This window comes from Triturus cristatus, chromosome 5_2 (genome assembly GCF_964204655.1).
Source record: "Triturus cristatus chromosome 5_2, aTriCri1.1, whole genome shotgun sequence".
Classification (NCBI taxonomy): domain Eukaryota; kingdom Metazoa; phylum Chordata; class Amphibia; order Caudata; family Salamandridae; genus Triturus; species Triturus cristatus.
This window is the reverse complement of record NC_140588.1, coordinates 356,151,726-356,167,299: the sequence shown is the minus strand read 5'-3', so window position 1 is coordinate 356,167,299 and position 15,574 is coordinate 356,151,726. Positions and strand designations below refer to the sequence as shown.

General features: G+C 44.5%; 1 protein-coding gene across 2 annotated transcripts in view; it reads left to right on the top strand.

Annotated features, from left to right (window-relative positions):
* Positions 1–15,574, top strand: part of FAM217A (family with sequence similarity 217 member A) — a 77,297-nt gene that overhangs the window by 46,910 nt on the left and 14,813 nt on the right. For both annotated transcript variants that reach the window (XM_085606605.1, XM_085606604.1), the window contains exon 3: positions 10,191–10,279. In XM_085606605.1, the coding sequence (XP_085462731.1) occupies positions 10,191–10,279 (89 nt within the window). The remainder of the gene's footprint in view (positions 1–10,190; positions 10,280–15,574) is intronic.

Below are 15,574 nucleotides of genomic sequence, written 5' to 3'. Positions count from 1 at the left end.
TACTTATGCTCATAATGTCTTTGATGTGAAGGTAACTTCAATACAAACTTTAGAAGTGCATAACGCCTCCATTCAGTCCCAGCCCTGGCCCCAGACACACAACAGGGGGAGACAGAATTGTGAAAGGCAGGCACAGACCTATTGAGGTGCAGGTGACTCCCACCACTCTAACCCAGGAAGACCCATCAGCATATATGGGGCACATTTCAGCTCCCTTTGTGACTGTCTAGAGGGAATGCACAAAACAAGCCCATGTCAGTCTAAATCAGACATTGATTTGAGTCAGGCTGCAAAGCACAAAGAGTAATAAGCACACAGAAATGCCCACTTCTAAAAGTGGCATTTCTAAAATAGCAATAACAAATTCACTTTCGCTAATGAGAAGGTTTCATCACCACTATTCCAAACATATCAAACATGCAACACTACTCCTTCCATATCAGAAATTACCACTGAAACACATATCAGGGAATTTCCAATGCAAACCTATGAGATGAGCAGCCTCACAGCAGTGAGAAACCAAATATGCTGCTTGTCAGTACTAGGATATGCCCACAACAAAGGCACATCTCTCACCTTTTAAAACCCAGCACCCTGCCCATAGGGGTACCTAGGGCCTTCCTTAGGGGTGACCTATATGTAGAAAAAGGGGAGTTTCAGGCTTGGCAAGCACTTTAAATGGCAAGTAACTATGGCAGTAAACTCCATTTAATTAATGTAATTGACAGGCCCTGGGTATATCGGATACATCTGTACAAGGGACTTACAGGTAAATTAAATATGCCAAACAGGTGTAGACCGATCTTATCAGGTTTACAGGAGAGAGCACATGCACTTTAGCACTGATCAGCAGTCATAAAACCAACAAAAACAGGTCAGAAAAAATACAGGAGGAAGGCAAGAAGTTTGGGAACAACCCTGCAAAAAGGGCCAGGTCCAACCGGCCTGTGTTCACCTGATCACCTTTTAGGCCAAGCCTAGCAGTGCACATGCGCTGCTCTGCAAGGCATGGTTTATTCAGTACATAGCCGGCCCATCACTTGACATTGGTTGTTCCGGGCACATTTCTAAATTCTTTACTTTTGAATGGTTAATCATGCCCATTTGTCCCTCCTTTTGGTCTGTCATTTCTTCCCATAAAGACTTGCTCTGTTATAGGGCTGATTTAGCTTCTGTCCATTTCAGTTCGTTTAGCGCACACATTTTTCTGATTGCCTGCCTCATGTTGTGGAAGCATTGCAAACGCAAGCAGCTGACAAGTGTTACTGCTTTCCCCTCCTACCCACCGTTTCTCTGCATGTTCACCACTTCGCACCTTGGCTTTCACTTATGATCTACAGAGTCTGCGTCAATGAAGATCAAGTTGTGCAGTCACAAAGTTAGAATATTAGAAATGTGACTTTATTTGCTAGCTCCCTTTCACCCAATCTTTCGTTTTTAGCATTAATTATGCTTCACTCACTTGGAGCTCCGTTGCTCCGTTTCTGTAAATAGGGCTGTAAATCTTGTTCTTTATCTGGTCAGAAATGTAGCAGCTGTGTCTCTGTTCCCAGTGTTAATTCCCATTTCTTAGTGCTATAGGCAGTGCTGCAGCTTTGTCTTTGTTCCCAGTGGTAATTCCTCATTCTTAGTATTCTAGGCAGTGCTGCAGCTTCTTCTCTGTTCCCAGTGGAAATTCCTAATTCTTAGTCCGTTAGGCAGTGCTGCTAGCTGCTTCTCTAACCCCAGTGGTAATTCCTCATTCTTAGTCCTCTGGACAGTGCTGCAGCTGCTTCTCTGGTCCCAATGGTAATTTCACATTTTAAGTCTTCTAGACAGTGCTGCAGCTGCTTCTCTGGTCCCAGTGGTAATTTTTCATTCTTAGTTCTCTAGGCAATGCTGCTAGGTGCTTCTCTTGCCCAGTCTATAATTCCTCATTCTAAGACTTCTAAACAGTGCTGCTAGCTGCTTCTCTGGTCCAGTCGTTAATTCATCATTCGATGTCCTCTAGGCAGTGCTGCTAGCTGCTACTCTGGTCCAGTTGGTAATTCATCATTCTATGTCCTCTAGGCAGTGCTGCTAGCTGCTACTCTGGTCCAGTTGGTAATTCCTCATTCTAAGTCCTCTCTGTACTGTTGCAGCTGTGTTTCTGTTCCTAGTGGTAATTCCTCATTCTAAGTCCTGTAGACAGTGCTGCTAGCTGCTTCTCTGGTCTCATTGGTAATTCCTCATTCTATGTCGTCTACACAGTGCTTCAGCTCTTCTTTGGTTCTGCGAGTAATTATTCCATTCTAAGTCCTCTAGACAGTGCTGCAGCTGTGTCTCTATTCCCAGTTATAATTCTTCATTCTTAGTCCTGTAGCCAGTGCTGCTAGCTGCTTCTCTGGCCCCAGTGGTAATTCTTCATTCTTAGTCCTCTAGACAGTGCTGCAGCTGCTTCTCTGGTCCTAGTGGTAATTCCTCATTCTAAATCCTCCGGACAGTGTTGCAGCTGCTTCTCTGGTCCCAGTGGTCATTTCTCATTCTTAGTCCTCAAGGCACTGCTGCTAGCTGCTTCTCTGGTCCCATCTGTAATTCCTCATTCTATGACCTCTACGGAGTGCTGCTAGCTGCTTCTCTGGTCCCGTCAGTAATTCCTCATTCTAAGTCCTCTAGCAGTACTGCAGCTGTGTCTCTGGTCACAATGGCAATTCCTCATTCTAAGTCCTCTAGGCAGTGCTGCAGCTGCATCTCTGCTCCCAGTGGCAATTCCTCATTCATAGTCCTCTAGGCAGTGCTGCTAACTGCTTCCTGGGTCCCATTGGTAATTCCTCATTCTAAGTCCTCTACCAGTGCTGCTAGCTGCTACTCTGTTCCTGTCAGTAACTCTTCATTCTACGTCCTCTAGGCAGTGCTGCAGCTGTGTCTCTGGTCCCAGTGGTAATTCCTCATTCTTAGTCCTCTAGGCAGTGCTGCAGCTGCATCTGTTCCCAGTGATAATTCCTCGTTTTTAGTCATCTAGCCAGTGCTACTAGCTGTTTTTGTGTTACCTGTGGTAATTCCTCATTCTTAGTCCTCTAGACAGGGCTGCAGCTGCTTCTCTGGTCCCAGTGGTGATTCCCCATTCTAAGTCTTCTAGACAAAACTGCAGCTGCTTCTCTGGTCCCAGTAGTAATTCCTCATTCTTAGTCCTCTAGGCAGTGCTGGTAGCTGCTTCTCTGTTCCCATTGCTATTTCCTCATTCTAAGTCCTCTAGGCAGTGCTGCAGCTATGTCTCTGTTCCTAATGGTAATTCCTCATTCATAGTTCGCTAGGCAGTGCTGCTAGCTGCTTCTATGATGTCATCTGTAATTCCTCATTCTAACTCATCTAGACAGTGTTGCTAGCTGCTCGTCTGGTCCCGTCAGTAATTCCTCATTCTAAGTCCTCTAGGAAGTGCTGCTAGCTGCTTCTCTGGTCCTGTTGGTAATTTGTCATTCTAAGTCCTCTAGACATTGCTACTAGCTGCTACTCTGGTCCCATCAGTTATTCCTCATTCTAAGTGTTTCAGTCAGTGCTTCTAGCTGCTACTCTGTTCCCGTCATTAATTCCTCATTCTAAGACTTCAAGACAGTGCTGTTAGCTGCTACTCTTGTCACCTCTGTAATTCCTCATTCTAAGTTCTCTACATAGTAGTACTGCTACCTTCTTCTCTGGTGTCATTGGTAATTCCTCATTCTAAGTCCTCTACACAGTGCTGCAGCTTCTTCTTTGGTCCTGTGGGGGATTCTCGCATTCTTAGTCCTATAGACAGTGCTGCAAGTGTGTCTGTTCCCAGTGGTAATTCCTCATTTTTAGTCCTCTAGGCAGTGCTGCTAGCTGTTTCTATGATCCCGACGGTAAGTCCTCATTCTAAGTCTTCTAGATAGTGCTGCAGCTGCTTCTCTGGTCTCATCAGTAATTCCTCATTCTAAGTGCTCTAGACAGTGCTGCAGCTGCTTCTCTCGTTCTGTCGGTAATTACCACATTTTAAGCCCTTTTGACAGTTTTGCAGCTGTGTCTCTGTTCCTAGTGGCAATTCCTCATTCTCAGTCCTCTAGGCACTGCTGCTAGCTGCTTTCTTAGTCCTATAGACACTGCTCCCGGTCCGTGATTGTTTTGCCCGACATACTGTTTCTCTGCTCATTCAAATTTATGCCAAATGCGCTCTATGTGTCAATGTGATTTTAAAGATATTTTAATTGTAAAATACTGCCTTATCGTTTTTAGAAATCTTTAAGTAATCTTTTTACTTGCTGCTTCTGCCCAGTTTTGCACAATTATCTGCACCTTGCTTGGCTGGTCCCAGTTCCGCCACGGCTTGTGCCGGTTGAAGCAGAGGGACGTGAGGCCTTCCCAGGGCGCTCTGTAGTGACAAGCGACTCTCGGTTCACAGGTTAGCATTCTAGTCGCTCGCCCCGCCCACTCCGCCTACATAACGCGAATCAGGGCGGGGATGCGCGCAGCGGCGTGCCAAAGGCAAGCCCGTCTGCTCCCGTCCGCGCCAGACTGCTGCCAGATGCCCAGAATCTCTGTATAAGTTCTTAGGCACCAGCGTGGCGGAATCTTGCGCTATTCCAGTATGGAGCTGCACTTCCTAAACCCCCTCAAACCCTCTATGTCTAGCACACATCCGTACGCAGACGAGGTCTATAGGAAAACTCACCCAGTAATCCATAATAGAGAGGCGACAAGTAGACGCCCTTTTAAACTAGACAATTTCTGTCCGGACGCCACTAAAACTGCTCTGAATTCTCTGTCGGCCTTATATTTAAACGCTAGGTCTATACATAAACACGCAACTGAACTCTGGAGTCTTCTAGATGAAGAGAAGCCTAGGATATGCTTTATTACGGAGACCTGGCTCCACGATTCATCTTCTGTGAGTGTTGCCACAGCGTTTCCCCCCCAATATCATCTGACAAGGCTTGACAGAGAATCGGGCAGAGGCGGCGGTATTGCAGTTGCAACCATGGCCCCCTCAGGGATCTGAGTATTAGAATCATTCTCCACCACTATGTTAGAGATCTTGATTTTTACCATTGACATTTTAGACTCGGAAACATGGAATGGGGCGTTGATATATAGACCTCTGGGTCTAAAGACGCAATTTGTTAACCAGCTGCTAGAAATTATCGCACCGCATGTACTAGCCGCAGATAATTTTATCTTACTTGGAGATTTTAATTATCATGCTGAGCTGCTGCTAGACTCCGACTCGGCCCACTTAACCGGGGCAATGCTCACATTAGGATTAACACAGAAGGTGATCGGCCCCACTCATCTAGCAGGTCACACCTTAGATTTAATATTTACGAATTCCCCTAAATTAAATATTGAATCTTCCTACCCGGTATTATGGACGGATCATTCCATTCTTAAATTTAGTATGCCTATAATTATACATAGGAAAATCAGTTTAAAGAAAAGTATCTGGATCCGGCCATGGCGTAAATTCTCTACGGATACCTTTCTACTACACTTTGAGCCTTCATTATTAGGTAAGAAGGTCGATACGGTGGACTCCGCTGTCAGTAATTTGGAATCTTCCATTTGAAAGGCCCTGGATAAAACCGTTCCTCTCACGAGGGTCCAAGTAAAAAATAACGCATCACCATGGTTTACTGCTGCATTAAAATCCGATAAACAACAAATCCGGGCTGCCGAACGCCAGTGGAGGAAATCTAAAACTGAGGAACATCGTAGGAACTATAAGCACCTTCACTTAACTTACATTAAAAACATCAAATTAGCAAAAAAGGCATATCTTACTCAGCGAATCAATAATGCTGCACATTCCAGTAAAGAACTGTATAAAATACTGATGGAATTTACTGCTCCCCAGGTCGAACAATCCTCCTTTGCGCCTACACAAGAGTGGGTTGACTCTGTTTCTCTGTTTTTTGATAATAAAATCAAATCAATATACGCTTCATTTCCTTCTCAGGTTGATGATCATGGTTATCATATCACCAATGTGAATGATTTCATCTCCTTGCCAGAATGTGACAAGGTCCCCCAGTTAACAGAGTTTGAACCCATAACAAAAACTGAAGTTATTGAAAGCTTAGGAAGGATTAAATCTGGCTCCCCAGCCGATCCCTTTCCTCCTCGCTCTTGTGTTAAGATTCTACCACTGCTTGCTGACACTTCAACCACCATTTTTAACTTGTCACTGAATCAAGCTACGTTCCCACAGAGATGGAAACTCGCGCAGGTTAAGCCCATTCTCAAAAAAACTCTGGCTGACCCCAGTGCACCTGTAAATTACCGCCCCATCTCATTGCTTCCCTATTTTGGGAAGGTATTGGAGCACTTAGTCAACAAACGTTTCACTGCCCATCTCGAGACCCATGGCCTCCTTGATCCCTCTTAATCAGGCTTCCGTGCTGCTCACAGCACGGAGACCGCAGTTATTGAAGTAGTGGACAACATCAGACTTGCACTGGACCATCAAGAATCTGCAATCTTGGTCCTTTTGGACCTGTCTGCAGCATTCGACACCATCTCCCACAGAATTCTTAAACACCGTCTGTGGGAGGTGGGTGTCAGGGGGAAGGCCTTGGATTGGTTCGAGAGCTACCTGGCTGATCGTTTCACCACGGTTTCTGTGGATGAGATGGTCTCCCGCACTTATCCAGCAACAGTCGGGGCTCCGCAGGGATCTATTCTTAGCCCTATGCTGTTCAACGTATATTTAACACCTCTAGCGGATATCATCAGGTCATATGGCTTTGAAACCTTGTCTTATGCCGATGACACTCAGCTGCTTGTCACTTGTGATTCTGACCAAGATGGCGTTCAAACTCGTTTTAAGAGCTGTATGATCCGGATCTATGACTGGATGAACTTAAATATGCTACAGTTGAATGGCGGTAAGACGGAGGTTATTCTATTTGGGAAAGCGGAACAGCTCTGGACTAGTGACTGGTGGCCGCACGAGCTGGGTATCTGTCCCTTGCCTAAGCTAGCAGTCCGCAATTTGGGTATTACGATTGACAATTCCCTGTCCATGAATGCTCATATTAATCAAGTGCTTGGAACTTGTTTTGGGATTATGCATAAGCTGCGAAAGATCTTTAAATGGTTACCTATTGAAGCAAGGAAACCATTGGTCCAGGGACTTATTATTAGTCGCCTTGACTATGGTAATGCCCCGTTTACTGCACTTAATCAAGACCTACTTTGCAAACTCCAAGTCCTTCAGAACACAGCAGCCAGGCTTGTTCTCAATCTCCCTTCCCATACTCCTTCTGCTACCACTCTTAAAACCCTGCATTGGCTCTCGGTCCGCCAAAGAGGACGTTTTAAAATCTTAAGCCTCACTCATAAAATAATGCATGGAACTGGTCCACAATATCTGGCAAAAAAGCTCCAATGGTATGTTCCCGGACGTTCTCTTCGGTCAAGCACGAGATTTCTTCTTGTCCAACCACTTATTCGAACGGTCCGCAACGGTGGCCGATCCTTTTCATACTTAGCTCCTTTGCTCTGAAACAAACTTCCATTGGAGCTGCTATCCACAACGGACCATTTACATTTCCGAAGAAAGCTGAAGACTTGGCTTTTTTCTCAATAAACTTAGGTATTTGAGCATTTCAGTCACTGTCTATTGCTTTTGTCTTGGCTGCCAGCGCCTTGAGACCTTTTGGTGATTTGTGCGCGTTATAAAAATGTTTGACCTTGACATAGACAGTGCTGCAAGTGTGTCTGTTCCCAGTGGTAATTCCTCATTTTTAGTCCTCTAGGCAGTGCTGCTAGCTGTTTCTATGATCCCGATGGTAAGTCCTCATTCTAAGTCTTCTAGATAGTGCTGCAGCTGCTTCTCTGGTCTCATCAGTAATTCCTCATTCCAAGTGCTCTAGACAGTGCTGCAGCTGCTTCTCTTGTTCCGTTGGTAATTACCACATTTTAAGCCCTTTTGACAGTTTTGCAGCTGTGTCTCTGTTCCTAGTGGCAATTCCTCATTCTTAGTCCTCTAGGCACTGCTGCTAGCTGCTTCTCTGGTTCCGTCGGTAAATCCTCATTTATATTCCTCTAGACAGTGCTGATTGCTGCATTCTAAGTCCTCTAGACAGAGCTGCTAGCTGCTTCTCTGGTCCCGTCGGTAATTCCTCATTCTAAAGCTTTTACACAGTGCTGCTACCTGCTTCCCAGGCCTCATCTGTAATTCCTCATTCTAAGCCCTCTAGACAGTGCTGCAGCTGCTTCTCTGGTCCCAGTGGAAATTCCTCATTTTAAATCCACTAGACGGTGCTGCAGCTGTGTCTCTGTATATACATCCACTACACTCCCAACCAAAACACGTGGATAAAAAGACATTGTCATTTACAACCCCATTAGCTCTAACTCTGACAAATAAGAAACCTACTGCATTGTAAATGCTTGTTGTTGGAAAATACAGTTGGCAGGCAAAGTACATTATTTTGTGTGTGTGAGCTGGCTTTAAACGTCATGGAAATAAATGATGCCCGAGTGATATATTTGTGTTTTGGTCTTCTAATTCAACAATTGCAGGTTGTGGGACAAAGCCAATAAACGGTCATTATCAAGAGTTGAAAGTTTAATTTGAGATGTGTTTGTAAATGTAGGGTTAAGGAGGCGAGTTCACAAAGGTTGCTGCTTTTGATTCTATACAACGTTTCCCAGCTACAGTAGTGACAATCCATAAAATACCACACGATGGCAGGCTAACAAAGGGCTTTGAGTATCTTTCAAGGAAGATAAAAACGTGCTCAGGGAGTTTGATGAAAAATGTTCGATGCCCGGTTTTGTTCTTAATTTCTTTCTTCTCCTGCTCCCATGCGTATACCCCAGGCTATTCAAAATGCTTTCCTGTGTTTGCTTCAGTGTTTTCTGCTTTGGGGAGATCTCGCCGTGAAATAGAAAGTCTACCTTCCCTCTGGCACTCTACAGGAAGTGCAGCAGCTATCTGTCTCCTCAATTAGTGCTTAATTTGAGCCGGTGGTGGCCACCGGCACTAAGTTTTTGGGACCATCATTTATTTTTCTGCATCCGATATTTACCCAGCGCAAAAGAGAGAAAAACAAAATGAAAAAATGGAGGTAGAGAAAGAAAGAAAAAAAGGCAGGAAAAGGAGATTGCAGGAACCTACAAGAGTGGAATAAAGTAACAGGGAGTGTCTGGTAGTGGATTAAAGAGGCTTGAACTGGAATAAAGACTACAAAGCCTTAGTACTGGCCGCGCCAAAATTGTGCGCCAGGCTTCAGAGCACATCTTCGGGCACCAGCACTCGTTCTTTCACAAATCAAGCTCTGCCATTATATATTTATTTATATATATATTTTGCACAGTGCTGCCTGTTGCCTTTTAGTAACTTCAAATAACCGGCAAGTTGGAAGCAGAGTGAGGTTGCTGGAAAAGGTAGTTAGTGCCCAAATAGTTTCCAATTCTGGTGGATACATTTGATTACCATGTGTGTTTTATATTTCTAAATATCAGAAAATATCTGCATGTGTTTGGAATTCATCAGTCAGTGGTACAGTGCTATCAATTAATAAAGCAGGGGTGGGTTATATGCAGGGCTTTAAGTGGGGCGGGTCTTGTCGGTGCTGAGCACTGGCAGTTCTTAAAAGCAGGTGCCGAGACGGGTCTCTATCGGGCTCTCCATTTCTGCTCTCATCCTCAGGTTGGAAAAGAAAATCTTAACTCTGCAGCAGTACCACTGCTCAAAAACTTTAATGTAACGTCAAAGAGACTATTTTTAGTTCTTTCACAGTCTCATCATTTCAGAACTGAAGCATTTTCAATATTAAATACAACAAAGCTATAGTGGTTGCTTTGTGCAACTAACAACCATTGACAAAGCCAACTGTCCTGGCTTGTTGTAGGTGTAATGTTACTTCTTGTATTATCTATCTGGATGCAATGACAGAAGCAGAAAAATACCAGTGGGGCGGCACACTATGCATAGAACAGATTTTTAGCTCACATGTGTTTAAGCCACGTCCTAAATTACATCGGCCACGCCTCTTTGAGAGACCCCCAGTTTTTTCATCCCACTTAAAGACCTGGATATATCACAAACATCTCTGTATGCGATTGCTTGAAGAGTTCAAGGTCGAGTTATTCGGCTGTGAAACATTAAACAAATGTTACTATGTTGGGAACCTTACAAGTTCCTGTGAATTTATCTGGTGAATCGATGCCAAATTATTTCCTCTAATACCTGTATATATCATTTTGCATTATAGCGGCATCAAAATGCTTTACTTTGTAGTCCGCCCCGGTCGTCGCATTCCTGGAACAACAGACCTAAACAAAAAAATGGCGCAATGAACAGGTAAAACGATGTGTTATTGAAAACAATGAATGAATTTCACATTTAAAAGCAACCTTTATACGTCAACCCCCTGGGAAGAAGCTCCTTTTCCGCTCCCCTCTGCTCCCCAACCCGTGCTGAGCGCTTTTTCAAAAAAATGTTTCAGCCTTTATGCCTTTATTCCACAAAAATTATCCAGGCTAAATTTAGTTTTTTGTAAATTATTGTGTTTTTTCAGACATGTTGGAGGTTCCAAAGGTACCCAGAGTTTGTGGATTGACCTGGAGTGAACGGAGAAAATAGCCAAAATGTAGCAACATTGTGTTTTTTTGGAAAAAAGGGGAAAATGTGCCTTGCAAGAAAGTATGTGTTTTTTTTCAAAGATAACAGTAGTTTCTTACAGAGAATGCCCTTCAAATGTCATTACTATGCCTAATAGGATTCTTCACAATTTCCATGGGGTGTGCCTGTAGCACTAGGTCTGACTGGCACCCAAAGATACCTACTAACCACAGACATTTCTGAAAACTAGACTCCCGGGGAGTTGAAGATGTTGCGGCTTTCATTGATCTCACCATTTTTCACATCCCTTACCCAGAATGCCCTATAAATACCAAATCATTTGTGAAAAACGAAATTCCCTCATATTTATATCATAGAAAATTCTAGAACTTACAGCCCAGAGCAAAAGTCCCACTTTCCTGTAGACTTATCCACATGAAAAAGTACCCCACCTTTGTGAGTGGGCCTACGATACTTCCATACTACCATACAGAAACTGACGGAAACCTGGACTGTGTGAAAGTTATATAGTGTCAATGTGGTCTTCACATGGTTGTAGTTTTTCTCGGTTCCTATCATGCATGTTAGGCCCATCCACACATGTGGCTTTTCTTGGTAGACATGGAAATGAAGGAAGGTGAGACTTTTGCAACACATTGGAAGGCCCTAAATTTATGTCACACAAATGTACGCACAATTATGCATTTAGATCCTACTTTAGCAAACAGGTTCCACCCATTTAGTCGCCTAGGATTGTTTGCATTGGACTACCTGGTTTTGGACTTTTATTGCTAGCCATTCTCACTACCTGCGTCTCCCTCACAGTAAATTCACAGTAAATGGACAGAGTGTTAACTGCCACTGTCCACCTTTTAAGATTAGCCTGCTGTTGCGCAACTAGGCTAAGAGGCTCTGAGCTGTTTACACGCAAACACACGTGTGCACATATGTGCAGACTGCACGTGTGAGACTGATGTCTTGTGCAGCCCATTATCCACGCACAGAGAGCCTGTCACGGAAGGGGCTCTTCAGGCAATTGGGCATTCATAGTGAAGACCTGTAGTGCTGACTGACAATCTGTGGTGCCTACATGGTGTTCCGCTTTATAGGAGAAATCCGCACTAAGGTACAGTTTTGCTGCACTTAGGCCTACAGGATCCAGTGAGGTATCAATCTAGAGAAGCACACACCCCAAATGTTGATTTACAGTCCCTAACAACCTATTTACACTTATTATGGCACTTTCAGATGCATCTTATTTCCCTGGCTCAGCTCAGAATTGAATTCCTGGCCTTTGCCCCCCTTAGTGGGCCTATTACTCTGCTCCTCAGCAAAGGACTCCGAGACCTTCCCACACAACAGAGCAATTAACAGTGTTTGACCCAGTTCATGGGAGATTAAGGGGTGGGGAGAAAGTCTGCATCTGTTAATTAGCTTGTCACTTTGGACCTGGGCTGAGACACCCCAGCCCAGTGGAACAAAGGAAGTGAACCAGACCTCAGAGACCAGCACAGGAAGGGCTTGCCTTTTAAGTTTTGGTAGTAAGGGATCATGCAGCTGTGTCAACTATTGGCAGAGCTTAGGTTTTCAGGCGAGCTCTTTCCACAAACAAACTGAAGTTGCCATATTAGATTGACCTAGAGTGCTGTGCACGAGGGTTGGGAAAGAGATGGAGTGATGATGTGGAATCATATGATTGGCCATTGGTTCCACTCTCACTAAAACTTCCAAGGAAGAGACAGAGGAGAAGACACTGGACATGGGAGTAATGGCTGTAAAAGGATGCCTAGCTGAAAGGAGAAGCCACCTGATGCCCTGCAAGAATGAACTTTGGAACTTTGACTCCAGCTGGCCCATAGGAATAAGATGGGTCTCTCCAAGGCCAGGGATGCTGGCCCCCTTGACAGTGTACTGCTGGAGCAGTGGCCAGGAGCAGCAGCTGAACTTGCTCCAGATGTGGCTGCAGCAAAAAGAAAGATGCCAGCTCCCACACAGATATGGCTAGAGCCAAACTGGGGTGGCGTGGTGAGCAAACAAATGATGGATTAAACCCAGATCTGTGACTGCGATGAAAATTTGATTTGGTCAGCATTCTGTCTATCATCTGCTCTTTTTGCTTTTGTCGTCCTAAGTGGGAAGGGTATGCCCAGACAAGGGTCCCATGCTCATTGTGCCTCTGGATTCAAGCTAGTCTGGCTGATGAGGGGTGAGACCCCACAACAGGTCCCAGGATGCTTGTTTCCTGTCCAGGAAGGACCAGGCCTGGCAGTTCGGCTGGACTGTTCCCATGGGGAACAAGACCAAGATTGATTTGCATATTGCTAGGTCCAAAATGGGGCGGCGTGGTGAGCAAAAAAAACAATGGATTAAACCCAGATCTGTGACTGGGGTGAATGTTTGATTTGTTCAGCATTCAGTCCATCAGCTGTTCTTTTTGCTTTTGTCACCCTAAGTGGGAAGGGTATGCCCAGATGTGGGTCCTGTGCTCACTGTGCCACCGGATTCAAGCTAGGCTGGCTGATGAGGTGATACCCCGAACCCAGTTCAGGGATGCTTGTTTCCAGTCCAGGAATGACCTGGCTTGGCAGTTTGGTCTGGACTGTTCCCATGGGGAGCAGGGTCAAGACTGATATGCATGTGGCTCGGCCTATACTGGGATGGTGTGGTGAGTAAAAAAATGATGGATTAGACCCAGATCTGTAACCCGTGGTAAATGTTTGATTTGTTCAGCATTCGGTCCATCTTCAGTCCTTTTTCCTGTAGGCTCCCACACCAGCACAGGAAGCAGGTAAGCACTGAGGGGGCCTTAGGGCATCCCAACATTTGGGAGCCCAATTGTGCATGGGCACCTGGCAGCAGAGAGACACGCAGGCTAGACCACTACAACACGAAGGAGAACAGGCGCTCATGTGGTATGCATTCCTCTGGGCAGGGAATTGCGTCATAAGCCACTGTGCTCGTATGAAATCTGAATATTAGCCTATGTTATGCCCCAAAAGGGATGGGCAGGGGCATCATAAAATGACTTTCCAAAAGTGTTTGGAGGGCTTACTGATGTGCAACAGCTACCACTGAATGTTTTCTTTTTTACCTACCTTAGTCTCCTGGGTTTGCTTCCCTTTTAAGTATCCTTTTTCGATTTTGATATCCCTAGGTAGGAAGTGCCAGGCTAATTATCCGCATTTGATACTCTCCAACAGTCAGCTCTTCAAAAGGTGTAACTCAAGGAACATTGCTTTACTCCCTTGCTGCCCGTGCGATACCAGTCCTAAAGATCATTACTTCCTGCAAATTACATCTCTGGCCTTCTGCTAGTAACCATTCAGATAAATCTGAGGTATTGCCTTTGAAATGCCCTGATGATGATCCTTGCATTCAAATAGGATTAAAGTGTTGGCGACTTTGCACACTGACCCCGTACTGTATATATAATTTGAAAAGGAAAGACTTACTTGTGTTAATTGCATTACTTGGGGTTCCTTGATGACATTACCCACTACCCTTGATTGTTAATAAATGTGTCTTTTAATTTCGTATGAAGACATTGATCATGATAATGTTTATTGATTTAATTTGAGTGTGATTGATGTTTGTAAGGACCGTTGTTCCTTTAAAATATCATGTACCCTTGGTCCCTATGTATCCTCAGATTTTAAAATATGCTCATAAAAGTTGAAAGAGTAAGGCAGTAATTTACTAAAAGATACTGCACTACTTTAAAAAAAAAAGAACACACGACCGTACAGTGATATAAAATGCAGAAAACTTTATAAACAAAAATGTTAACTGTGGAAAACAAAATTTGGGGTACCGCAGTACTCCCGTACTACTCTGGAGGTTGGAAAAAAAAACATAACGTTATAACTATTTTGCTCTACCTATTACCACTTTACTAAAGTGGTAATAGTTAGGGCAAAAATACCAATCCTAATACTTGCCTACATCACAACACAGGGAAAGTGTAACTGAAAACAACATGTCTGCCTTACTAACTTTCAACACAATAATTATGTAACTTATCTGCACTACACAAAATAAACATGTTCGCACCCTAATATGTACACCTGCCAAATTTGGAACAGAATATGACTCCCGCTTTTCGTGCAATACAAATTTTAAAATTGTGTATTAAATATATTCGATTAAAGCATGTTTTGGGCCCCCACTTTTGTCTTTACACCCCCATCAGTCAACCCCACAAAAGTTTTACTCCGTCAACAATTAAACCAGGGTAAGAAGTCTACTAAAATGTGCGGACATTCCTCAAACAGGTGTAAAGTTATTCAGGTACGGTAAACAACCCTGACCACGAAACAGTGACCCCGCTTGTTGTTACAATGCGGTTGTTACAACGATCGCGTTGTAACAACGCATACCATTACTCCACAAGTCGTAACAACTACTTGCAGAGGGGGGAGAAGGTGTTGGATCTCCCTACTGTCCGCACAGACTGGAGTTGGAATAGTAAATTATACTATTTCAACAATCCAGCGCCCCCCTCCGCAAGTCGTTGTTACAGCTTGCGGGATAATGGTATGCGTTGTTACAACGCGGTCGTTGTAACAAACGCGTTGTAACAACATGCGGGGTCACGGGCAGTGGGAAAAAGAGGCATATTCTTCAGGTACATAAAAAAAAAACATAGGTTAATAATATACAGAATTTTCAAATCAAAAACCTTAACCTATTACTACTTCACAGAAGTCGTAATATGTTGTTAATAATAATAAAACTTGGGGGGGCGTGGCTAGCAGCCGGAGATGGCGGACGCTTCTTAGTTGAGCTCCGGGCCTGGGGGCTTCATTATCCTGCCTGTCACCGCGTCTCCGAGAGCTGTGGCGCTGTCTGTGACCTGGTTGATGGCCCTGTACGCTGGCGGACTGCTCCGGTGATCCTTGGGGGTGACGTGGATCGCCGCTCCTTAGTGCAGGCGAGTGGCGGCTTTCGTGCCAGTCGGGGCCCGGCGGAGAGTGTGCAGACTGCAGCCGCGGAGCTCGATTACTGAGGAGCCTCCTGACGTGCGGCGACGTGTGG